At 41.6% G+C, this 26,345-nt stretch overlaps 1 protein-coding gene across 1 annotated transcript in view; it reads left to right on the top strand.

Annotated features, from left to right (window-relative positions):
* The first annotated feature begins 15,146 nt into the window (after positions 1-15,146).
* ELOVL2 (ELOVL fatty acid elongase 2) overlaps positions 15,147-26,345 on the top strand; it is a 61,135-nt gene continuing 49,936 nt past the window's right edge. Inside the window, exon 1 of the mRNA XM_030929547.1 lies at positions 15,147-15,334. Within this exon, the coding sequence (XP_030785407.1) occupies positions 15,332-15,334 (3 nt within the window). The 5' untranslated portion in view covers positions 15,147-15,331. The remainder of the gene's footprint in view (positions 15,335-26,345) is intronic.

Here is a 26,345-nt window from a genome sequence, read left to right on the forward strand (position 1 = left end):
AAAAAAAAAAAAAAAAAGATAAACACAAGAAAATATGCCACAGGGCTTCTTACGGTTTTTTGTTTGTTTGTTTTAAGACAAAGTCTCGCTCTGTCGCCCAGGCTGGAGTGCAGTCGCGTGATCTCGACTCACTGCAAGCTCTGCCTCCTGGGTTCAAGCAAGTCTCCTGCCTCAGCCTCCCGAGTAGCTGGGACTACAGGCACGTGCCACCACGTCCGGCTAATTTTTGTATTTTTAGTAGAAACGGGGTTTCACCATGTTGTCCAGGATGGTCTCGATCTCCTGACCTTGTGATCCGCCCTCCTCGGCCTCCTAAAGTGCCGGGATGACAGGCGTGAGCCTCCGCGCCCGGCCTCTTACGGTATTTCTTAATACAAAATAATAGTATAGTGCAAAGTTTAGTCGAACAATTCAGTAAGGGTCAGTTTGATGTGGTCCCTTAAGTTTTCTGAAGACCTGGCTTAACGCAGGGATGGATTTAGCCTATGTAGGTAAGATTACAAAAACGCCAAGTCCCCATTAAAAAATTCCTCTCTCAGACTTTTGGTGGATACTCAGTATCAGTTAGTTCAACATAATACTAAGAGACAAATAGAGTATAGATGGATATCTATTAATGACCTTAATAAGGAAATGTGTCAGAGATTATTACTCAAATACTGTATCTTGGCTACAGAATGAGTTTGTACTTTGTTTCAAGGCTAAGAGTTAATTTCCTTGGTTCTCTTTGTCAGCACTAAGTTGGGTGCAGTGGCTCATGCCCGTAATTCCAGCTATTCAGGAGGAAGCATTGAGTTTGTAGAAAGTTAAGTGTTAAAAGTTGCTCTTAGCCGGACGTGGTGGCTCACGTTTGTAATCCCAGCACTTTGGGAGGCCAAGGCGGATGGATCACGAGTCAGGAGATCAAGACCATCCTGGCTAACACAGTGAAACCCCATCTGTACTAAAAATACAAAAAAATTAGCTGGGCGTGATGGCGGGCACCTGCAGTCCCTGCTATTCCGGAGGCTGAGGCAGGAGAATGGCGTGAACCCGGGAGGCGGAGCTCGCAGTGAGCCGACATGGCGCCACTGCACTCCAGCCCGGGCGACAGAGCGAAACTCTGTCTCAAAAAAAAAAAAAAAAAACAAAAAACAAAACTTGCTCTTACATTTATTTTTCTTGAAGACTGATGATATTTAGAGCCCTTTGAGATTATGTTCTTGGCCTCCATTGTGTCATATTTTAAATTTTAATTTTCAGCCTATCTTCTGGCGGAGTAAGAATCTTGAACAGTCTCATTAGAACATGGACTGGATTTTCTTTCCATTTATTTATTTCTTCTTTTTCCTAAAGTGTAATAAAGGGTATTGACCTGTTCCCCAGCCAGTTCCAAAGGCTATCAGTTTGCTTTAAAGTGTTTGTTGGCTGGGCACAGTGACTCACACCTGTAATCCCAGCACTTTGGGAGGTCAAGATGGGTGGATCACCTGAGGTCAGAAGTTCAAGAACATCCTGGCCAACATGGTGAAACCCCATCTCTACTAAAAATACTAAAAGGCCGGGCGCGGTGGCTCACGCCCGTAATCCCAGCACTTTGGGAGGCCGAGGTGGGCGGATCATGAGGTCAGGAGATTGAGACCATTTTGGCTAACACAGGGAAACCCCGTTTCTACTACAAACACAAAAAAATCAGCTGGGCATGGTGGCAGGTGCCTGTAGTCCCAGCTACTTGGGAGGCTGAGGCAGGAGAATGGCGTGAATCCAGGAGGCGGAGCTTGCAGTGAGTTGAGATCAGGCCACTGCACTCCAGCCTGGGTGACAGAGCAAGACTCCATCTCAAAAATAAATAAATAAATACTAAAAATTAGCTGGGCGTGGTGGTGGGCACCTGTAATTTCAGCTACTTGGGAGGCTGAGGCAGAAAAATTGCTTGAACCTGGGAGAGGGAGGTTGCAGTGAGCTGAGATCTCGCCATTGCACTCCAGCCTGGGCAACAGGGCGAGACTGTGTCTCAAATAAATAAATAAAAAATAAAGTGTTTAAGAAATTCAGAAGTGGTCAGATCTTTTCATTTATAAGCACGTTCTGAGTACTGTTATGAGAGAGCATGCTAAAGTTCCAAGATATAGTCTGGTTGATAGTCTATTTGTATGGATGAGAAAACTATGTGTAACCACCAGCAGAAGTTCACTTAGCAAGGTCCAAAGCTATGCAATACTTGCTAGAGGCTGAAGGCAGGATGAGAGTTGCGGGAGCAGGGTGAGTCCAAAGTTGTATGGTAAAAGAGGCCATCCTCCAAATGTGAGGTCTTTAATCAGGTCTATGCATCCAAATTCAGGAATTTAGTGACTTCAGCTCACTGGAAATGATGGACTATAAATTGTTGCACCATGATGTCTAGCTGTTGGTGCGTTGCCTTTTATTTTACTATAATTAATTGATTCATTTTTAGAGTCAGGGCCTTGTTCTAGTGCCCAGGCTGGAGGGCAGTGGTACAATCACACCTCACAACAGCCTCGAAATCCTGGGCTCAAGCCACCCCCTGGTCCCCCACTGCCTCACACCCTCCTGAATAGCTGGGATTACAGGCACCCTCCTGAATAGCTGGGATTACAGGCATGAGCCACTGCATCCAGCTTGGTACACTGCCTTTTAAAGCTGCAGATATTAACATAAAAGAGCAGGTGAGCACAAACTCAATTGGAAGTATCACCAAGCTTTATTCAATTTCACCATAGGAAGAATGATCAGGATAGGTACATATGAATTGAAGTGTGTGTCCTTTTAGGGACAAAAAATAGAGAAAATGCAAATAAGCTAAATCTGCTTTCATTGGTAATACTTGGCCCCACTCTTACTAGCTAACTTTATCTTAGACTCCAACATATGTAAGTTTCCTGGACACTAATTCCCAGCTCACTGAATTGTCGCTATTACTGGAATTCAACAGACCCTGTGGGTACTGGTCAGGCAGCAGTTTCTTCACTGCTAGTACCATGTTCAGTGTCACTATCAGAAACATGGAGAAAATATTAGGACCTACAAAATACAAGGTCCAAAGCAGCCACTGTGCTTAACAAATGTTATTGTTGTTTTTATTTTTGTGTTATTTAAATGTGTTTTATATATGTGTTGTATCTCTGTGATAGCTAAAACTGTGTGTCCAAAGTTTCTTGCAAACATCTTTTTTTTTTTTTGAGATGGAGTCTTACTCTGTCACCCAGGCTCGAGTACAATGGTGAGATCTTGACTTACCACAACCTCCGCCTCCTGGGTTCAAGCGATTCTTGTACCTCAGCCTTCCAAGCAGCTGGGATTACAGGTGCATGCCACCACGCCCACCAATTTTTGTATTTTTAGTAGAGATGGGGTTTCATCATGTTGGCCAGGCTAATCTCAAACTCCTGACCTCAGGTGATCTGCCTGCTTGGCCTCCCAAAGTGCTGGGATTACAGACATGAGTCACCGCGCCCAGCCTGCAAACATCTTATAATACTTGCATGGTGCAGGTCTCAAAATGGTAATGACCACATTTGTTTCACAATATTGTTTATAAAAATATATTATTAAATTGGCATTTAATCAGGGACTGTATTTCTATTATCTAATAAAATAATATACTTTTCAAAGAGCTTTGAATCAGATAAAATTCTCTTTAGAATGTCATAGAAACCCCAGGTGGCATGGGGTAAATAACAAAAGGCCAGTTTGTCTCAAATATTTACCAAATATCTACTGTGTGACAGAAACTAAAAAGACAGTCAAAATTAACATTATAAGTAAAATACTGAACTAAGCTGAAGTACTGATAGAATTAATTATAAATTTACCTGTAACAGAATTAGTTAGAGATTGGACATAGACTATATTTTCTCCCAAGATCACTGAAACATGTAGTTTTCCATCCAATTAGTTCAATGAGGTCACCAAACAAGATTTTAGACAAATTCTTCATGACTCCCTCTCCTGAACTCTGACCTATCCCCTTGAAAAGGATCAATCATGTTAAAGCCTTCTGTTAATTTTTTCCTTTTCAGAGCTTATATAAATAAAACGAATTCTTTGAAAGAGCCACTCTATTTTCAGGTAGCACATCAGTGATGAAAAAACAAGTTGGGCAACAACAGTTAACGTGGCATTATTGATCTTGGCAGTTAGCACAAGTATTTCTAAATGCTGTTTATTCTTCGCCTATCTCATATCTAAATTTTGAACTCATTCTCTGCATTTTTAGATTGTTTAATGAACCAGCTCTTTATTTTATAATTGGCATTTATCCTGTCTTTCCTACACAAACTATACCCCTTAGGTAACCAAAGAGTATATGAGGGATATTTTGCTTTAAAGTATTCTAGCTAATGAATGAAAAAGGAATGTAGAGCTAGAATACCAGTTTTTCAGCCCCTAATGAATCACTGAATGTAGTATTGAGCATGCCTACACATCACAGAAAGAGTGGATAATCAGATGTTTTGTGCTTCCTGATACAAAAGCACACCACACATGAATGAAGTATTTTTGCCAAAAAAATTCTCACCTGAATCTGATCGAACCTCTAGAGCCAGTTACCGATTTACAAACATGCAGAATGCACAGCACTTGTTAAGCTATGGAATTCCCATTGCAGGGATGCCATCAACAAAATCCAGACTATTGGAAATTCTATGGGCAAACAAATTACAAGGAAAAGAGATGAACAGATGTATATATTAAAGGAGACTTAAAAGACACATCAGGCAACTGCAATGTTAAAAAGAAAGACATAAACCTAGTTGGAGAGTTGTATACTTATTTTATTTTATTTTTGTTTTGAGATGGAGTCTTGCTCTGTCGCCCAGGTTGGAGTGCAGTGGTGCCATCTTGGCTCACTGTAACCTCTGCCTCCTGGGTTCAAGCAATTCTCCTGTCTCAGCTTCCTGAGTAGCTGGGATTACAGGTGCCTGCTACCACACCCGTTTAATTTTTGTATTTATAGTAGAGACAGGATTTCCCCATGTTAGGCTGGTCTCGAACTCCTTATCAGAAATCTGATTTTTAAGGTATTATAACGGTATTATGATTGTGTTTTTTAAAAAAATCCTTCTTTAGAGATACATACTAAATTATTTACAGATAAATTATTATATCTGATGTTTGCTTCAAAGTAATAGATGGAGGGAAAATAGGTAGGATATAGATAAAGCAAGATGGGTCATGAGTGTTTTAAGATAGATGATGGGCTGGGCACAGTGGCTTAGGCCTGTAATCCCAGCACTTTGGGAGGCCGAGGCAGGCAGATCACGAGGTCAGGAGATCGAGACTATCCTGGCTAACACAGTGAAACCCCGTCTCTACTAAAAATGCAAAAAAATTAGCTGAGCGTGGCGGCGGGTGCCTGTAGTCCCAGCTACTTGGGAGGCTGAGGCAGGAGAATGGCGTGAACCCGGGAGGCGGAGCTTGCAGTGAGCCGAGATTTCGCCACTGCACTCCAGCCTGGGCGACTGAGCAAGACTCCATCTCAAAAAAAAAAAAAGAAAAGAAAAGAAGATAGATGATAAATGCATTGGGATTCATTATTCATTATTATTCTGTCTTCTTTTGTATATGTTTGAAATGTTCTATAATTAAGAAAAATAAATAAAATCACTGGAAGGCTCACACCTTATCTGCTCTTTTAGACATTAATACAAATAGCTGAAGGAAGACCAGCGACATACACTTGTATTTTCACTCCTTCAGCAAACAATGCAGAAGAATTTCCCTTTCACTGTAACTGCAAAATTAACCTACAGATCTCTGAAGGCTTTCTTTAAGCCACTATGACAACCTTAATGAGCATAACATTTTGCTTCAACCCTACTCTTCTACCAATGCTGTGAGGCTCTCCTAGAGTCACGGTGGACCCATGTCATAGAAATGACTGACCCTCAAAAAGTGAGAAAATGACCTGAAGAAAGTGAATTTCTCTGATAAGTCTATAAGGATTCTTAAAGATAGGATTATTCAAAACAGCATGGTGTCCTGGAAACAGTCCAACAGGCCTCAGGTTGAATCCTGGCTCTCCTACTTTCCAACTGCCTAACCATGTGACCCTGTGTACATTACTGAATGTCTCTGAACCTCAGGTCCCTCACCTCTACAACGGGGCTAGTCACAGGACTATTGTGAAGATTAAATGAGTTACTGTTGTAAGTTACCTAGCATAATTTTGGGCTTCTATTGGATACCCAATAGCTACCTGTAAATGTCACATTTGAGCTTACAGAATGATGAAGTTATAAGCTGAGGCTGCCTGCTATGACTTCTGCACTAATTATAGGATGCCTTTAGTCAAAGCTTGTTCAACCCATGGCCCATGGGCTGCATGCAGCCCAGGATGGTTTTGAATGTAAACTTTTCTAAAACATTATGGGATTATTTTGTGATATTTTGTTTTTCAGCTCATCAGCTATCATTAGTGTTAGTATATTTTATGTATGGCCCAAGACCAATGTGGTCCAGGGAAGTCAAAAGATTGGACACCCTGCTTTAGTCTCTGTTTCCTAGACACTGAAGAACTTGCTCAGGTTATAACAAGGCACATAACTGAGACCTGCACTTTTGAGTATCACTGAGACTCGTCATCTCTGTTTCTTCTACAAGGTTAATGGATCAATTTACTGGAAAGGTAAAATGTTAACTACGTTGAGACTGTTCTTATTTTGTATTCTCGTTTAACACCAATTAGGACAAATATAATAATGCATTAGCTATGTTTAAATAAGACTATATTTTCTAGCTATTTTTATTAGCCTGATGACTTTTTTTTTTTTTTCGAGATGGAATTTTGCTCTTGTCGCCCAGACTGGAGTGCAATGGTGTGATCTCAGCTCACTGCAACCTCCACCTCCCAGATTCAAGCAATTCTCGTGCCTCAGCCTCCCGAGTAGCTGGGATTACAGGTGCCCACCACCATGCTCAGCTAATTTCTTTGTATTTTTAGTAGAGAATGTTTCACCATGTTGGCCAGGCTGGTCTTAAACTCTTGATCTCAGGTGACCCACCCACCTCAGCCTCCCAAAGTGCTGGGATTACAGGCGTGAGCTACTGCGCCTGGCCACCAGATGACTTCTTAGTACATTTAAATTCCTTGCTTTAGGGTGAAGTTGACAAAATTTTTGAGTAGATTATTTGTTGGCATATAGGGTTTTCATATTGAAAGCTTTTGTTCTTGATGACAATAGAAAGAAAATGCAGGACCAATCAGTCTAAGGTGAAGCAAAGTCAAGGGAAGAGTCTATTAAATTTTGTGCATCCATGTAAATTTTATCACCAACTACATTCACAATAACATCTTCAATAATTTACAGTAATGAAAATAATTTGTGGTAGCATGAACTTGTAATCCTGGCTCCTCAGGAGGCTAAGTCAGGAGGATTCCTTGAGCCCAGGAGTTCGGGACCCCACCTGGGCAACATAAGGATATCCCATCTTGGCCAGGTGTGGCGGCTCACGCCTGTAATACCAGCACTTTGGGAGGCCAAGGCAGGGAGATCCCTTGAGGTCAGGAGTTTGAGACCAGCCTGGCCAATACGGTGAAACCCCATCTCTACTAAAATACAAAAATTAGCCAGGCATGGTGGCATGTGCCTGTAATCCTAGCTATTTGGGAGGCTGAGGCAGGAGAATCACTTGAACCTGGGAGGCCGAGGTTGCAGTGAGCTGAGATCCCACCACTGCACTCCAGCCTGGGCGACACAGCAAGACTCCAGCTCAAAAAAAAAAAAAAAAAAGAAAAAGAAAAAAAAAAAGGAGATCCCATCTCTAAAAAAAACCCAACTTTAAAATAATGTTGTAAAAATCATTCGTTACAGATCAGCCCAACTACAGGCCAAAAAATCATAGACTTCAAAATGATTTATTATGAGTTGCTAGTCTAGTCTCTTATTTACATTATTCTCACTCCAGCAGAAGAGGATGTGTGGCTTCACACTGCCACCCCCCCACACACACACTCACACAATCACACTTACAATGGGGAACAGAAAGGGGGAGTCCCTGCAGTGTGCCCTCCTTGAGACCTAAATGGTTGGATTTTTATCAGCATTTTCTCTCCTTCCTCAGTTGAATTCTAGGCTTCAAGTTTGCTGTAGAGTAGGTTTTCAACAAAAATAGGCTAGAGGACTACTGTGTGGGGTTAATCTTAGAGGGGTACACCTGGGAAAGGAACAGCCACTCTGTGGTATGGATTGGAATGGCTATCGCAGGCCATGCCAAGGGACTGCCTTCCTTGTGAAGTACACTATCCCACTCTATGCCTGTGCTAGTTGCCATGAATACATTTAAAAAAAATTTTAAAAAGAAATTAACAAAGACAATTTAAGTAAAATAGCTTCTATGAAAGACAAAACGGTACAGTGCAAGAATGCGTAAATAAGATCAGTTAAGTGAGCATCACAAAAAGATGAACGATAAAGTCAAGTGGCTACAAAGGTACAAAGTAATGGCCCCCATTAAATTTTTTAAATGAGGATAACTGCAGCTGACCAGTAAACGTCACGTAAAAATATTCTGCCAGGACCTGGATTCCTCAGGACTGAGGTCCTCAAAGGCATAGCAACAGAGCAGGGACCAGTGGCCATGGTGTGAACAAACACATGGATCTCTATCTATAGGATTTGGTCAGGAGGATGATGGACCTGCATCCTCACTACAATCCCTGATGATTCACACTTTCCAGACACACTGGCTACCTTCCTGTTCCTCAAAGAAGCCTGATTTTCCTGTCTCAAAGTGTTTCCATTTGCTATCTTCTCCTCCAGGAAGGATTTCCCGTACATCTTCTCATGGCTTCATGGCTGGCTTGTTTTCATCACTGGTATTTCAATTTAGATATTATGTGCTTAGGGGTCTTTCCTGACCATCCTATTTAGAGTGTTCTTCCCAAGGAAAGGACACCCTACTTCAATAAACGGTGGAGAAACTGGATAACCATATGCCAGAGAATGAAACTGGACTCCTACCTCTCACCATGTACAAAAATTAACTCAAGATGGATTAAAGACCTAAGTGTAAGACCTGAAACTACAAAAATCCTACAAGAAAACCTGGAAAAAAAAAAACTCTTTTAAAAGACACTGGCCTAGGCAAACAATTTATGACCAAGTCTTCAAAAGCAAATACAACAAAAACAAAAAATAGACAAATGGGACTTAATTAAACTAAAAGACTTCTGCACAGCAAAAGAAATAACCAACAGATTAAACAGACAACCTACAGAATAGGAAAAAATATTTGCAAACGATGCATCTGACAAAGGGCAAATATCTAGAATCTACAAGGAACTCAAATAGCTCAAGAAAAAAACCAAATAATCCCATTTTAAAATGGACAGAAAATATGAACAGACTTTTTACTTTGTCACACTGTCACCCGGGCTGGAGTGCAATGGTGCGATCTTGGCTCACTGCAACTTCTGCCTCCCAGTTTCATGCGATTTTCTTGCCTCAGCCTCCCGAGTAGCTGGGATTACAGGCTCACACCACCACACCCGGCTAATTTTTTGTATTTTCAGTAGAGACAGGGTTTCACTATATTGGCCAGACTGGTCTCGATCTCCTGACCTCGTGATCCGCCTGCCTCAGCCTCCCAAAGTACTGGGATCACAGGCATGAGCCACCGCGCCCAGCCAACATTTTTCAAAGGAAGACATATGAGTGGCCACCGAACATGAAAAAATGCCCAACATCACTCATCATCAGATAAATGCATTTTCAAACCACAATGAGATATCATCTTACACCAGTCAGAATGGCCATTACTAAAAAGTCAAAAAACAACAGATTGGCAAAGATGTAGAGAAAAGGAAATGCTTATACATTGTTGGTGGGAATGTAAATTAGTACAGCCTTTATGGAAAACAGTATAGAGACTTCCCAAAGGACTAAAAATAGAACTACTATTTGATCCCTCGATCCCACTATTGGGTATATACCCAAAGGGAAAGAAATAATTATATCAAAAAGATACCTGCACTTGTATGTTCATCACAGCACTATTCATAATAGCAAAGATATGGGATCAACCTAAGTGTCTATCAATGGAGGACTAGATTAAGAAAATGTATACACATACGCACACATACATACACACACCCTGGAATACCAGTCAGTCATAGAGAATGAAACCATGTGATTTGCAGCAACGTGGATGGCACTGGAGACTTTAACAGGTCAGAGGGTGGGATGGTAGGAGGGTAGAAGGGGTAGGAGGGTTGAAAAATTACCTATTGGGTAGTATACTCACTAGTTAGTGATGGGTACACTAAAAGCCCAGACTTCACCAATATGCAATATATGCATATAAGAAATCACACACTGAAATCTGTCGGGGTTGGGGGGTGATGGGAGGGAGAACATTAGAACAAATACCTAATGCATACGGGGCTTAAAACCTAGATGATGGGTTGAAGGGGCAGCAAATCACCATGGCACACGTATGCCTATTAACAAACCTGCACATTCTGCACATGTATCCCAGAACTTAAAGTAAAATAAAAATAATAATAATTAAAAAAAGAAATCTGCACTTGTATGCATTAAATATATACAAATTAAAATACATAAAAAATTTAAAAAGCAAAAACTTAGAAAAATAAAGTGCTACCCCCAAGTCACTCTATCATCATACTGTCTCTTCATGACACTTCTCTATCTAGACTTGTTTATTGTCTTCTTCCTCTCATTGAAATATGAGCTTCATAAAACATGGGAAGTTATCTATATTGTTCCAGGTCATATTAATATCATCCAAGTCCTACAGAAATTGGCACTTTTTTTTTGTAAAGGGTCAAATAGTAGATATCTGGGGACTTGCAGACCATACGGTTGTATCACAACTCTGCTGTCCTAACATGAGAGCACCCACAGACAACACATAAACGTATGGGCATGGCAGTATTCTAATACAAACTTTATTTAGAAAAGCAGGCAACTGACTGGATTTGTCCTGCAGCTGTAGTTTGCCAACCTCTGCTCTAGAACGTTATACTAGAATATAGTACTCAACATAATATTTTCAAACGAATTAACATAAACTTTATTTTAAATCTGGATTGATACAAGGTCATGATTGTCTCCTTGTTAGTACATCCAATCAAATGACCAATATACACATATATTGCTTTGGCATAAACCCTTAATCCTAACATATCGAGTGAAAGCTGCACTAAATCTGATGGAGGGAACTCAGTTTTGTCAATGTGCCTTCACTTGGGCTTACTCTTTACTCTTTATCTTATTATTTTTCATTTCTAAACTCATATAGGTGCAGAGCTTTCTTTACACAAAGCAGAGCACATGGCCAAGGAAAGGACATGATTTCCAGAGTCTGTTTCTACTACTACCCTAAAAGTACAAATACTTTGAAGAAATGTAGTAGATTGATTTAAAGTCACAATACATTGTATTTTTCTCAAGATAAAATACAAAGATGCTAGGTATATCAAAAGAAGGGATGGTTCAGAAGAGAACCACACTAAAAGGAGATTAAACTCCCCCCAAAACAACGCTTGCCTACTTCAGAATTTTGATGAGGGCTGGCAGGCTAGCATTGGAGAGGCAGTAGAGACAATGAGAACACTCACCCAGGATTCAGGAGATCCAGGTTTTAGCACTGTCTATTAATTGGTCTTCTCTAACTCCTCTGAGACACACTTTCTTCATCTGTAAAATCTAAGATATGTGACAGAGGGAGAGAAAGAGTATCACTCAGATCTCTATTTTTAGGTTTAAGATTCTTAGATTATGCTAATCATCACTTTATATAGCACCACATCCATGTAAGTACCTAACACACAATTAGTCTATGTTATTGTACACATGCTCAATATGGGCTTGCCATACAGCTAAGAAACAGATTCCAGCTTTTGTGTAATCCATACAAGAGAACAACGAAAGTAAATATTATAAAATCATATAAGTGATGGCATGTTAAATTTTTCATTGATAAATAAATGGGAATTTATGTTATACCCAGTTAAGACCCTTTCCCAGTTATATCTGGTTAAGGTACGTTTTCAGTCCTGTGTTTATACAGGTAGAATCACTTCCTTTTTTAAAAAGTAATTAATTAATTTTTTTTGAGATGGAGTCTTGCCCTGTTTCCTAGGCTGGAGTGCAATGGCACTATCTTGGCTCACTGCAACCTCTGCCTCTTGGGTTCAAACAATTCTCTTGCCTCAGCCTTCCGAGTAGCTGGGATTACAGGTGTGTGCCACCACGCCTGGCTAATTTTTGTATTTTTAGTAGAGATGGGGTTTCACCATGTTGGCCAGGCTGGTCTCAAACTCCTCACCTTGTGATCCACCTGCCTCGGCCTCCCAAAGTGCTGGGATTACAGGCGTGAGCCACCGCACCTGGCCACCACTTCCTTTTTCTATTTAATAAAATATTGGTGGGGAAAAAGACCCTCTGGCATTTGCTGTCTCATTTGTTCCTTTGTTGTAGTGATAGGGAAAGCCATAAAATAATATTTTAAGAAACAGATAAGATATAGATGACTTTTTAGATCTCCTTCTGGCCTTATGAGTTGACATGTTTTTAGAGAATAAAGGTAAAATAGTGATTATCAAGCTAAATGGTAATGTGGAAGTGTAGGGATAATTCAAAGTTTAAGAATTCCTTCCCCATGTTTACCTGGTGTGCTTTGCAAGGTTTAGATGATATCGATGATACAATTTTTGCAAGCAACAGCAGCAGGGTTCTCGGATGTCCGTTGTCACTTAAAATTTTTTTTTCCCTTCTTGTTGTTAGAAAAATAGACTAAAACTTTCCCTGAATGGATAATGGTATTAGTTTCTCAAAATATCATCCACGGACTGCCTGGCTGCACCAGTATCATTTGTGGTGCTTGTTCAAAATTCATATTCCTTGGAAATGGAGGTTTCACCACTTCAAGACCCATAGAGACTCCATTATACTTTATGCAGGGTCAGAGATGCCTCTAGAATGAAGCAGATACTCCCGCAATGAGAAACTCATAGCAAATATTAAACGCAAAGCAAAACAAACAAAAAAAATTCATATTCTTGGTCTTCACCTGAGGTCATCTTGATGGATCTCAGGCATCCCTGTATTGTATTAAACCCTCTGGTGCTACTTATACAATAATGTCTAAAAATCACTATCTAGATTAAGAATTCACATTCTACTGCATCAGATTAGTGATACAGTGAAATTTAGGTACAGAGTTTTTATCGTTCAATATCCACAAGACGTGGAAGCTACTTTTAAAGCTTTTAAACATAACACGTGTAAAATAGAAAAAAGAACACATGTAAAACAGAAAGAAGAAAATCATTCCAAGGAAAAACAATATTTGGAGACTACTTGTGTGAATTTCCTTCAAGTCTCTCAATATCCATAATATAGATCATCACAGGTTCCAAAACCTCCTAACAGCAGGGACTGTTTTTCTTCATCACTGTAAACCTAGCTGTTACCAAAATGCCTAGCACATAGTAGGCACTGAAATCTTTGCTGAGTGAAAAAAGTAAGTGAAGCTGAAATCAAATTGTATCTTTGATTTGGGCCACACTTTTTATAAAAATTTGCCAGCATTAAATAGAATATCACTTTCTGATTCTCAAATGTATCAAATTGATAACAAATCAATAACTAGTACTTTTTGTACCAGATATTTTTCTAGAGTTTTACCCGTATTAATTTAACCCTAACAGCTACATATAATGTTAAGTGCTATTTTATCCCAAATTTGTAGATCAGGAAACTGGAGCACAGAGAGTTTAGGTAACCAACCCAATACCACACACCCAGTATGTGGCAGAGCTGACTCCTGAGATTTTTATCAGACTAGGTTAACCTACCTGTTTATGGTCATAAAATCATCCGCCTTTTATAAACAAGTATGTGCCTAATTTTACCACTTCAGCTACGGAAATTCTATATTAGGAAGAAAAACTCTCTATTAGGAAACTACATATTAGGTGATTGTAAGACAATTAAGATTTAGCCCTGGTACTCACTCTGCTACTGCACAAAACTCTGCAAGGGCGCCCGTCCCAGGTGTGGGATGCTAAGTGTATGGTACAGGTACCTCCGTGCACAGCCACACGGGCTGTTCTCAACCCCAATAAACATGTTTACCACATGAGCCTCACAAGTTCTTTTTTTTTTTTTTTTTTTTTTTGAGACAGGGTGTCATTCTGTCGCCCAGGCTGGAATGCAGTGGCACGATCTCGGCTCACTGCAGCCTCGACCTCGTGGGCTCAAGCGATCCTCCACCTTAGCCTCCCGAGTGGCTAGGATCACAGGCGTGGGCCACCACACCCAGTTAATTTTTGTATTTTTTATTTAAGAGGTGAGGTTTCGCCATGTTTCCCAGGCTAGTCCCGAACTCCCGACCTCAAGTGATCCGCCTGCCTCAGCCTCCCAAAATGCTGGGATTACAGGAGGGAGCCACCACGCCCGCCAACTTCCCATGCTTAAGGGTGAAATGGAGGAAAGTTCATGTAATACTCAAGCAAGTCCAATTTTTCCGACGTCTTTCACTTGGGCCACACACAAAAATAAAGTAACTAGAAGCGCAGGCTCTAGGAGGCCACCGTTCTGTTCACAGTGAAGAGGGTGCGCTCACCATCGGTGGTGTCTGCTGGAAGCCCCGCGTCCGGTCGGGAGGCGGAAAGAGCCTCCTGCTCAGGGCCGTTATCCGAACTGATCCGCTTCCCACCGCACCCCCAGAGAAACCCACCCCACCCCCTAAACCTAAGAAACTCTGACTCCGCAAACCTGCACGAACAGAGCCATTTCCCCCTAATGTGTGCTTCAAACCCACCGAAGCCCAACTGGAAGCAGGACCAGCGTGCCCGCCCTACACGCTACTGCTTCTCCCCGCGGCAGCGGCCGCCGGTCTGACCAGCGGGTGGGTACTCGTGGGGCTCCGCGAACGCTGAGCTGCCGCGTGAAACCGGCGCCGGCTGGGCCTGCAAATCGCCGCCCGGCCGGCAGGGGACGCCGCCGACGCGAGGGCGAGATCGGTCTCCCAGGAGGGGGCCCGCGAGGCCGCACGGGAGTGGGGGGCCGCCTCGCTTGCCCTGCGCCCCTCCCCCGCGCGCCCTCGTGGCGCGGCGGCAGGCGAGGCCCCTGCCGGAGAGGGGGCGGGGACGAAACGGCCCCGAGGCTCGGAGCGCCGCGCGGCGGTGGCGCGAGCCCGAGGGGGCGGGGAGGCGCGGGCGGGCGTGCGCGCGCCGGGCGTGGGTGTGCGTGGGGGTAACCGGCGCGGGCGCCGAGATAGCGCCGGGCAGAGGGACCCGGCTACCCTGGACAGCGCATCGCCTCTCGCCCGGGTCGCCGCGCCGCAGCCGCTGCGGATCATGGTGAGTGGGGCCGCGCGCCGCTACCGCCACCGCCGCTCTTTCTTTCTCTCCTGGACCCACGCACCGGGCGGGAAAGGGCCAAGCGGGCGGCGGCGCGGGCGCTGCGGGTTCGCCGCTGGAACCCACTGCCCTCGGAGGGGCCGGGTCCGCGCCGGCCTGGGGAGCGGGCGCTGAGCGTTTGGGCCGGGGGCGCGCGGGTCGGCCCGAGGCCCGCGGGTCTCGGGAACTTTGCCTCGGTCCCGGCTCCCCGGTCCCGCCCCGGCACCTCGAGGCGCCCTCTCGCGCCCAGCCCCCTGTTGCATGCACGGGGCCGGGTGCTGGGATGTCCGAAGAAGCCGCTCCTCCTTCGCGGCGGCCATTCCCGCGCGCAGCCCACCCTCCGGCCCCCCGAACCTGCTCTCGCCGCCGCCCGCCGGCGCCTGGAGCGGAGAACGGCGTTTCCCGCGCGCGGCACCCACCCTGCCTCGGGAGTTCTGGGGTTTGGGCCCTAACGGTCAAGCTCCTGCCCCTCTCCTCCCTGCACCGCGCCTGCACCCCGGGGGTGTGTCTGTGCGCTCGTGGGTTCCTCCTGGGTTTGCAGATTGGCTTGGGAGGGGGCTGGGTTTCTATCAGTGTTTGGGCTTGGAGGGGCTTCTGGTGTGTTATTTCCGACAACTCCTCTCCCTGCCCGGTTTCCCAGGCCAGTCCTCCACTCTGGATTAGTAACGCTTCTTTCTCCTCGGCAGTAAGCTGTGTGTGTGTGTGTTCACCCGTGTCCGATGAGCTGCCTGACAGTTTTAGCAGCAGAGCCTGGTTCTTTGGTTATAAAGGGAGAACATCTGTTGTGCCATCCTCAAAGGACTGGTCTTTAGGCAAAATGTGAAATCCGCGTTTGTCTTCAGTGGTCCATATTCAGTCTTTGCCTCTCCCCCTTCCCCGTAGGGTTTTCTCTCCACTTCAGGGCTTGTTAAAATAAGCTCACTTCCTTTCTCTTCCCCACTCCATCTGATTTTGCTCTGGCTACCCTTTTAGCCACATATCATCTGCCTGATTATGTGTGACCACTTAATCTTAAAATTCCAACCTTTCCTACCCCGCCCACCACCGTGTATATTCCCCTCGCCTGCTTCATTTGTCGTCTCTTAAGCATGTATTAGTTAGCGTACTGCATATTTTGTTTTTTTAGCTTGTTTCTTGAACGTGTCCTCTACCAGAATATAAGTTTCAGGAAGACAGAGATTTTTGTCATTTTGTTCACTTTTATATTTTTAGTACCTACAGCAGTGCCTGGTGCACAGTAGGTACTTGATAACTCTTTTGAATTAACCCAATAAAGCAGCTGCTTTATGCTAATGCACAAGTGGGGAGCAACTGTAAAGATTATACAGTTGACATTTGTAATGATGAGAGTCTCAAGTGAAGTTTGGGAGGAGGGAGATACTCCCCTACAGGAGGGACCCGATTTTGGCAACCTTCAATGACGAGTCTAGGTGGCTGTCTCTTATGCCTGGTCTGTCGCTTCATGCTCTTGGCACCTTGGCATCAGAGTGGACAAAGCATTTTTAGGGACAACTGGCTCTTTCCTTTGGGCTCTGAAGCTTTGTCCTAAAGTATAGGTAGGAATTGTGGTGAGTAAGGGAACAAGTGCAAGGAAATCTCTTTAGCTGAATGGAAAAGTCATGGGAACATTAACCCAAAAGAGCTAAAATCAAGGGCAAGCTCTTAAAAGCTCTATCCTGCCCAAGTGTGATGCTTCCTGTTTAGATAAGTATTTCTCAGAAACTTTGTGTCTTCAGAGGAATTTTTTTTTAACACCCAAATCCAAATTGTATTACTTTTTTTTCTTTCTTTCTTTTTTTTGTGACAGGGTCTCACTCTGTCACCCAGGCTGGTGTGCAGTGGTGCAATCTCGGCTCACTGCAACCACCACCTCCTGGGCTCAAGTGATTCTCGTGCCTCAGCCTCCTGAGTAGCTGGGATTACAGGCGCAGGTCACCACACCAGACCAATCTGTGTATTTTTGGTAGAGACAGAGTTTCACCATGTTGTCCAGGCTGGTCTTGAACTCCTGATCTCAAGTGATCAGTACCCACCTCGGTTTCCCAAAGCGCTGGAATTACAAGGCGCGAGCCACTGTGCTGGGCTGCAATCATATTACTTTAAAAAAAAAAATGGGCAGGGAGTAGTAAAGTTAGGGGGTTGAATTTATAAGGAAATTAGTGGGTCACTTCCCTTTTGAATACATGTCCAATATGAACTGTCTTGTAAGTTATCTCTGCCAGTTAGTCTTATTATTCCAAAATAAATATTTTCTTTCAAATTTCCTTTTGTTTTTCTATTTCTATAATGTGGATTTATGGCAGTGGTTTTTAAAAAATTAGTCTGGAGCTATTAATTGGAAATAAATTGTTTAATAACATTTACATGAGTAAGTTTTTGAAAATTATGTAATTATAGCTATGACTATACAAGTTCAGCAGTTCTGTGGTTACCATCTTTCCCAGGTAGGTAGTAGAAATTAAAGGTAAAAAGGAAAGAAAGATAAGTTTGTCTTTGAAATTAAAACCAATGAACCAACCAAAGATAAATGAAAGATACCTTGTTGACTTCAGTTTATATTTGTAGGAGAGTTTACTGTTAGGATTCCAAAGTATCCAGCTTTTTTCTCTTTCTCTTCATCAAACGTATAGCATTTTCAAGGAGTACAAAATCCATTTTTAAAGTATCCAGTTGGGTAAGCCTAATTTTTGGTTCTTCAACAAGGGTTCCATTTAATCTAGCTTCCTTCAAAACGTTTTAGTCAGTTTGGGAGATTCAGGTGCCTTCGTGGTCTGAAAGAGAATGTTGAAAATGTGTCAAGTAGATATTATGTATCTAGTTATGTTCAGAACACAGGGCCCTGCTATTCAGGGTTAGGTGGATGATCATCTCAGTTGGACAGTTGGATATGTACCATCTAACTTGACAGGTTTGCATTTCTGGGAGCAGACATTGATAAACGGAAAGAAGTTGCACCAAAAGCTTCTTTAATGGTCCAATGTGGTGAAAATGTGCCAGCATCAGTAGCTCATCATAATTCTAAAGTTACAGATTTGTACCTTTTCTTCTTAATTGAATTGGGACATAACTGACTTTGACAATAAACCATTCTAATAAATAGTTAATTTAAATATGACATTTAAAATCTAACCATTTAATGATTGGAGAGCATAACTTGTTCTGAAATTTATGTGACAGTTTAGAACCTGAGATCTGGCGTCATTGATGGACTTGAATCCTGACACCTGCATTTAACTGTATGACCTTGGGCCTCAGTATTTTATCCTGTAAAAGATGATCATATTTAATAAGGTTTTTGGGAGGAACAAGTAAGACGGTGCTCTTTATGTGTCTAGCATAGTGCTTGGGGTGCTTAGTAAATATTAACTATTATAATGATGTGTGTTCTTTTTTCTCCCATTTCTATGTTTAGTTGAGACACTTGAGAATGATGTCTCTGCCCCTTTTGTGATGTTAATATGTAACTAATATTGCTGTCCAATAGAAATATAACATAAACTGCATATATAATTTTCAATTTTCTACTAATCACATTTAAAAAGTACAGAGACAAGTGAAATTAGTTTTATTAATGTTATTTAACCCAATCCATGCAAATATTTCAACATGTAATCAATGCAGAACAATATTCTTACATTCTTTTTTCTTTCATAGAAAATTTTCAAAATCTGGCCGGGCGCGGTGGCTCAAGCCTGTAATCCCAGCACTTTGGGAGGCCGAGACGGGCGGATCACGAGGTCAGGAGATCGAGACCATCCTGGCTAACATGGTGAAACCCCGTCTCTACTAAAAATACGAAAAACTAGCCGGGCGACGTGGCGGGCGCCTGTAGTCCCAGCTACTCGGAAGGCTGAGGCAGGAGAATGGCGTGAACCCTGGAGGCGGAGCTTGCAGTGAGCTGAGATCTGGCCACTGCACTCCAGCCTGGGCGGCAGAGCAAGACTCCGTCTCAAAAAAAAAAAAAAAAAAAAAAAAAAAGAAAATTTTCAAAATCTAATGTGTATTTTATGCTTAGAGCACATCTCAGTTCAGGCTAGCCATATTTCAGTTGCTCAGTGTTCACCTGTGGTTAGAGGCTACCGTATTGGACAAACAGCTCTAGATTGTACACAACTTCCAAGTTTACCTCTTAAAGCTCTTAACACTCTTTCCACTAGCGAGAACCTCACTGCCACCTTAAACCCAGCATTACAAAAAGAAAGCTACTCGTCTTTCAGACTCTCTTCTCTGTTCCCTGTTGCTGTTAGTAATTCCACCAGCTCTTCAGTCTAATGTGTCTGAAATCTGATTCTTATTCTCTTTTTTTTATATTGTTTGTTGTCTAATATTCTCATATTTTTACTTGAAAATATTTCAAAATCTCTTTCCTCCATCCCTTGAGCCCCCTTTCCACCATTTTTGCCTTTTCTACAGATTTCCTCTTTTGTAGACTCTTTTGTTTTAACTTTCTTACTTCCTGTCTCTTGGAAAATGTGTATCTCTTGCTGAATCACTGGGCTCCACATTCTGTTCATTCTTTCCTCAGCGCTTTTTCTTTTTCTTTTTTTTTTTTTTTTGAGGCGAAGTCTCGCTCTGTCGCCCGGACTGGAGTGCAGTGGCCGGATCTCAGCTCACTGCAAGCTCCGCCTCCCGGGTTTGCGCCATTCTCCCGCCTCAGCCTCCCGAGTAGCTGGGACTACAGGCGCCCGCCACCTCGCCCGGCTAGTTTTTTTTTTTTTTTGTATTTTTAGTAGAGACGGGGTTTCACTGTGTTAGTCAGGATGGTCTCGATCTCCTGACCTCGTGATCCGCCCGTCTCGGCCTCCCAAAGTGCTGGGATTACAGGCTTGAGCCACCGCGCCCGGCCTCCTCAGCGCTTTTTCATGTTGTCAGAAATGGTTTCTATTTTATGGGTTATTTCTACTCTTAGTCCCTTTCCTTTGTCAAATATCCAGAGAAGTATAATTACTTTCACTGATAGTCTGATAGTAAAATGATCCATTCAAGAAAAGAAGCACAGATAAAGGAGAAAAATAAGCTATGGGAAGGGAAGATGAAATCATTCTTTGAGTTTTATTTTCCTTTCAAGAAATATCAGAAGGAATAGATTCTAGTAGTCTGTAGCACAGTAGAGAAATTATATGACAATTTGTTGTGTGTTTCAAAATAGCTAGATGAGAATTGTAATATTTCTAACATAAGAAAACATAAATGTTTGAAGTGATAGATATTCCAGTTACCCTGACTTGATTAGTACATTTTATACATGGACCAAAACGTCGCATGTACCCTGGAAATATGTACAACTATGATGCATAAATTAAAAAATACAAATATCATGGAAGTGATTAATAATCACAATCACCACCACCACCACAATAGCAATGAAACTTGATGTTTATACGGTGCTTTCTAAGAAATGGGGCACCTTCCTCTGTGCCTGGTGAACAGTGGGAGAAAACAAAAGAAATGCACTGGACCAAGAGTCAGGAAACCTGGGTTCTAGCTCTAGCTTTATTATTTACTAGCTCCATTCCCTTGCTTAAGTTGCCTTGAGACATTGTTTACTCACCTGCTAAATGGTATATTATCTCTTTCACAAAATTGTTTTGTTAAAATCAAATGGGGCCTCAGCACCTTTACATTGGCTGTCCTTTGGCTGTGTACATCTTTCCCCCAGAGAGCTTTATGTCTGTCTGCTTAATACTTTCATAATTAGACCTACCCTAACCACTCTACTAAAACTGGAACCTGCCTTACCATATATCACGCACCATATCCATACACACAGTTAGATATGTACCACACCTGATCCTCTTACACTGCTTTATTTTTTTTCCACAGCACTTAAACCTAGCAGTTTGGTAATTTACATAGCACTTGGAACCATTTAATCATTAATCTCTCTTGATACATTTAAAATTATTTAATTATCACAATTCAGTTTGGGCATGTTTCAGTAATATAGCTGCTTCATCAATACACATCTGCCTGTGTGACCTTTTAGTAAATGATAATATGTATTCCTACAGCATATTTATACTTCGTAGTCATATTTGTGGAAAGGGCCAGGTTATGTCATTTTTAAATAATGAAATCCATATTTCATCATGTTTTTAATGAAATTAAAATGCATATGTATTTCTATAATTATATTTTACATAATTTATAGATTATGTTCTTCTTACATAAATCTATATAGCATTAATTTCTTGCTGAAATTGAAAATGATTATCTTAATAGTAATATAAACAAAGCTATGATATATGGATTTGCTGAATAATTTTATTATTTATTTATTTATTTATTTATTTTTGAGCTGGAGTCTTGCCCCGTCGCCAGACTGGAGTGCAGTAGCACAATCTTGGCTCACTGCAACCTCTGCCTCCAGGGTTCAAGTGATTCTCCTGCCTCAGTCTCCCGAGTAGCTGCGACTACAGGCACGCACCATGCTGAATAATTATTTTTACTTTACATATATGTGTGGCCTTTAGTTAGCATAACTTAAATATGTTTCAAGTACTGTATAATAATATTTTACATTTATTAATCAGTTGAATGTTTTTCAATGCATTTTAATCCACATTAACTCTTTCTGAAGCCTCACAAAAAAACTTTGGTGAGAGGCAAGTCCTGGAGCAGTATATCTACTTTACAGTTTCAGAGAAGCTAAATGATTTGCTCAAGGTCACATACTAGAGGTGGCAAAACCAGCTCTAAATCTTCTCATTCCAAATAAGCACCTCTTCTGCTATTCCATATAGCCTTAGCCTTTGAGAAAGGCAGTAGTACTTTTCCCCATTATTATAGATGAAAATGGAAAAATCAGAGTGACTTCCCCATGTAATTTCCTTTCCATAAATTACAGGGATGGATGGATAGATATGGATATATACATATATTGCATATATACACTTAAACATATTAAATATATAAAGTCTTAAGTTTCATATATACAGAAAATGGAACATGCAAAGGAAAGTATTAATTTGAAATGGAGGTGATTGTGAACAACATCAATATGTACTTATCAAAGTTAATCCACTGACTAATATAATTTAAGGGGAACAGATCTTTCTTTTGGATAAAATGGTACACAGACATGGAAGAACACTGACTGGCCTGAGTGACTTGAGGGCTCACTGCCTGTAAATGAGCAGTACTGAGCACGTGGCTGGTCCCGTGCTCCCTTATAGTAGTAATATAGTAATTTGCAGGAGAAGTAAGGCCATCACTTTTTTTCTTTTTAGTAGAACGAATGTAGTATTCAAACATTAATCAGAACAACAGTAGCTTTACACAAAAATTTTGATATCATATGTGAGTATTTACTATTTGGTTTTATTTCCAATACTTGAAAGATTTAAATCTGTTGAATTTTCCACGTGACTAAGCAGAATTTGGTTAATGAGATCTTGGAGTTTAACAGACATTATGACAATGTGGAGGGGCCTTTTTTTTCTTTGGCAGGGTCAAAGAGCTTATTGACCATTACACTGAGGAGTTAGATTAAAAATTAACTCATGCCGTCTCTCTCTCCCTCTCTGCCTCCTCTGTCTCTCTCCGTCTCTCCCTCTCTCCCTCTCTGCCTCTCTCCTTCTCTGCCTGTCTCTTTCCCTCTCTGCCTCTCTCCCTCTCTGCCTCTCTTCCTCTGTCTCTCTCTCCCTCCCTGCCTCCTCTGTCTCTCTCTCCCCATCTCTCTCCCCTCTCTCCACCTCTCTTTCTCTCTCCCCTTCTCTTCATCTCTCTCCCTCCTCAAAAAAAAAAATAATAATAATAATTAACTCATGTCTTGAAAGAAGGAACCAGGATATGTCCATAAGGCAAAAGTAAAATTAGGCTATTTTCAATTTTCCTGAAAATTCAGTTCTGAACAACTGATGTTCTATTTTGTCTCTGGAAGGTCTATGCAGAGTGTTCTCCAAGGCACGCTGGGATAAAGAGGAAGCCAGTACCTAGGTCCTTTCCGCTCCCATTCTAGAAGCTTTCCTGAAATTGTTACAGGGAAGATATTCTCTTGGATCTGTAGCTTCCTTGACTTTTTTTTGGAAATGCAGATTTCATGACTGTTCTAATGTCAGTGGTGAATTTATGCTGAAGAGTGTGCTTTGGGATGTCAGAAAAAGACTCATTTGGCTGTGCTTTCCTCTGGGGTAACAGTCGAAATGGTACGTGTGGGCTATTTCACATCTCAGTCTCCAGAGACCGGGACATTGTTATTCCTTTGTAAGGAAGAGAATGCCACCTTTCCTTTGGCCTTTTCTGTGTTCAGACTCCTAAAAAAAAATGGCATATATCACAAGTCATTTTGAGATGTACTGCTTGAAGTCTGCATCAAACTCATAAATACAAAGCAACCACACTGGCTTCACTATTTTTTGGAAGCCATGTTTCTCTGTTAAAAAATAGCAGGGTTATGACATCAAACCCTTTGAAGTCCTGCCACTGCTACTAAAATGCTACCACGTTCCTTTTGTAAATTAGGTTTACTATCTCAGAAATCATTTTCTGTTTACAATTTTAAAAGTATCATTTTCTGTTTACAATTTTAAAAGTAAGCAGAAACACCCGATTTTAATACATTTCGTAACACTAATCTCATCAGTACTTGCTGCCTGTAAGACAGAACGTATGTAACAGTCTTAAGTCCTTAGTGTAAACTTTGGAATTAATATTTCACATTTGTTCTCCTTTTGAAGGAAACAAATGTGCTCTCTACATTGAATACATATTATTTAAAATTGCTCTCAAGGAGACATGCAAATACATTGCCTCAGTCGTTTTTTGATTAGATACACTCATTGTTCATTCATTCAGCACGTGCTCAGTACCGCTCAATTAGAGGCAGTGTGTAAGCACTATCAATTTAAATATAAAAGACAGCCCCTGCTTCACGAAATCTGTAGTACAAAAAGAGATTTCTTTGTCTCTTCCAGTGCAAGCATACATCACAAGTCAGCAGCGTTTGGACCACTCAGTCCAGTAAATGTGCCTCCGTGTCCATGTGCCATTCCATCCAATAGAAAGACTTAGTCTAATAATGCGACTAGTAATATTATGACAAAAAAATCTAGACCCTACAGCATAGGTAACTTTTATTCTTTATCATGTCAAGAATGTGTTCAGGACCAAGAGATGGCTGGTAACCAAAGAGCTAACATCACTGGGATGAATAAAGTTGAGATCAAGACTGTGTCTGTATGATACCACAGTACTCAGCAGTCAATTCAGTGAGAGGAGAAAATGATGAAACCGATTGTGTGAAAGGATGGATAGAAAGAGCATGGACCTAGGAATCCGACAGATATATTTAAATGCACATTCTTAGGCTAGGTGAAGTCAGACCTACAGAATGAGAATCTCTGAGGAGGGCCCTAGGAATCTGTATACCAACAATCAAGTGCACACAAATTTGAAATCTAATGCTCTAGGGGTCCAAATGAATGGGAACAATTTCTATCAAAATCGTTTTGTGTATGCTTCATGAAGGGGTTGGATTTTGGTATATGGGGAAGGAAGGAATATAGGTAGAACAGAACAGTCCATTTAGGAGAAATAACTGGGTGAAGGCCTCAGAAGGTAGTAACACAAATATAATTACGGAACACTATACTTTGAGCAATTTATGGACAAGTCTGTGTTTTCACAGAGTCCAACACAGATTAGGTGTTCAATAAGTGCTTTTAATTATTATTTTATTTATTTAGAGACAGAGTCTCGCTTTGTCACCCAGGCTAGAGTGCACTGGTGTGATTTCGGCTCACTGCAACCTCCACCTCCCAGATTCAAGTGATTCTCCTGCCTCAGCCTCTAGAGTAGCTGGGATTACAGGCATGTGCCACCATGCTCAGCTAATTTTTGTATTTTTGGTAGAGACTGGGTTTCACCATGTTGGGCAGGTTGGTTTTGAACTTCAGACCTCAAGTGATCCCACCCGCCTCAGCCTCCCAAAGTGCTGGGATTACAGGCCTGAGCCACCACGTTTAGCCATAATAAGTGCTTTTTGTTATTTATTTATTTATTTAGACGGTGTCTCACTCTGTCACCCAGGCTGGAGTACAGTGGTGCAGTCTCGGCTCACTGCAACCTCTGCCTCCTGAATTCGAGTGATTCTCCTGCCTCAGCCTCCCTAGTAGCTGTGACTACAGGTGTGTGCCACCACGCCTGGCTAATTTTTGTATTTTTAGTAGAGATGGGGTTTTACCCTGTTGGCCAGGCTGGTCTCGAATCCAGACCTCGGGTGATCCACCCGCCTCGGCCTCCCAAAGTGCTGGGATTACAGGCATGAGCCACCACGCCCAGCAATAAGTGCTTTTTAAATGTGTGAAGTTTGTGGACCAACAGGATAATGAGATTTATGCTAGGAGAGAGAAGTCAAATTTTGAAGAGTCTTGAATTTGAGGCTAAGAAGTTTCTTCTAGATTGAGAACAATTAGGCTTTTGAAATAGGGAGTCAAATGACAAAAATATCATTTAGGAAGATTAATCTTATTTTCATAATATACAGGACTGGGAGAGACTGGATAGGGAGGTTATAAAGGGGCTGAACTAATATGTCACTTCTTTCTACTAATTTTCATATTGCCAGCTTCTGAAAAATTCTCTCTTTAACCACATACTCCTGGATTCAGTTCCCTACTGCACTTCTTACTAATTGTTTAGTCATTTGAATATCAGTGTTCTCGTCGCTAAAATATGTATACTCATACATAGTGAAGATTCCCTGATAGTAAACACTCAAAACTGGTGGCTGATACCCACAGAAACTTAATCATGTTTATTTACAATCCTAACTTTTTTCTCTGTGGCTGGAATAGAGATTTTTATAAAATGATCTTGATTAATCCACATGTATTTACATTTTTAAAAATTCTCATATTCCTGTCATGATGGATTTCAGTTTTGACATTAAGGATTTTTCTTCTGGGGAGGATAAAAAAAGTGATAACGATTTTATTCTCTGATTTTTGTTTCTTCCTCTTCGGGTTACGTG

Source organism: Rhinopithecus roxellana, chromosome 4, assembly GCF_007565055.1.
Source record: "Rhinopithecus roxellana isolate Shanxi Qingling chromosome 4, ASM756505v1, whole genome shotgun sequence".
NCBI classification, from domain to species: domain Eukaryota; kingdom Metazoa; phylum Chordata; class Mammalia; order Primates; family Cercopithecidae; genus Rhinopithecus; species Rhinopithecus roxellana.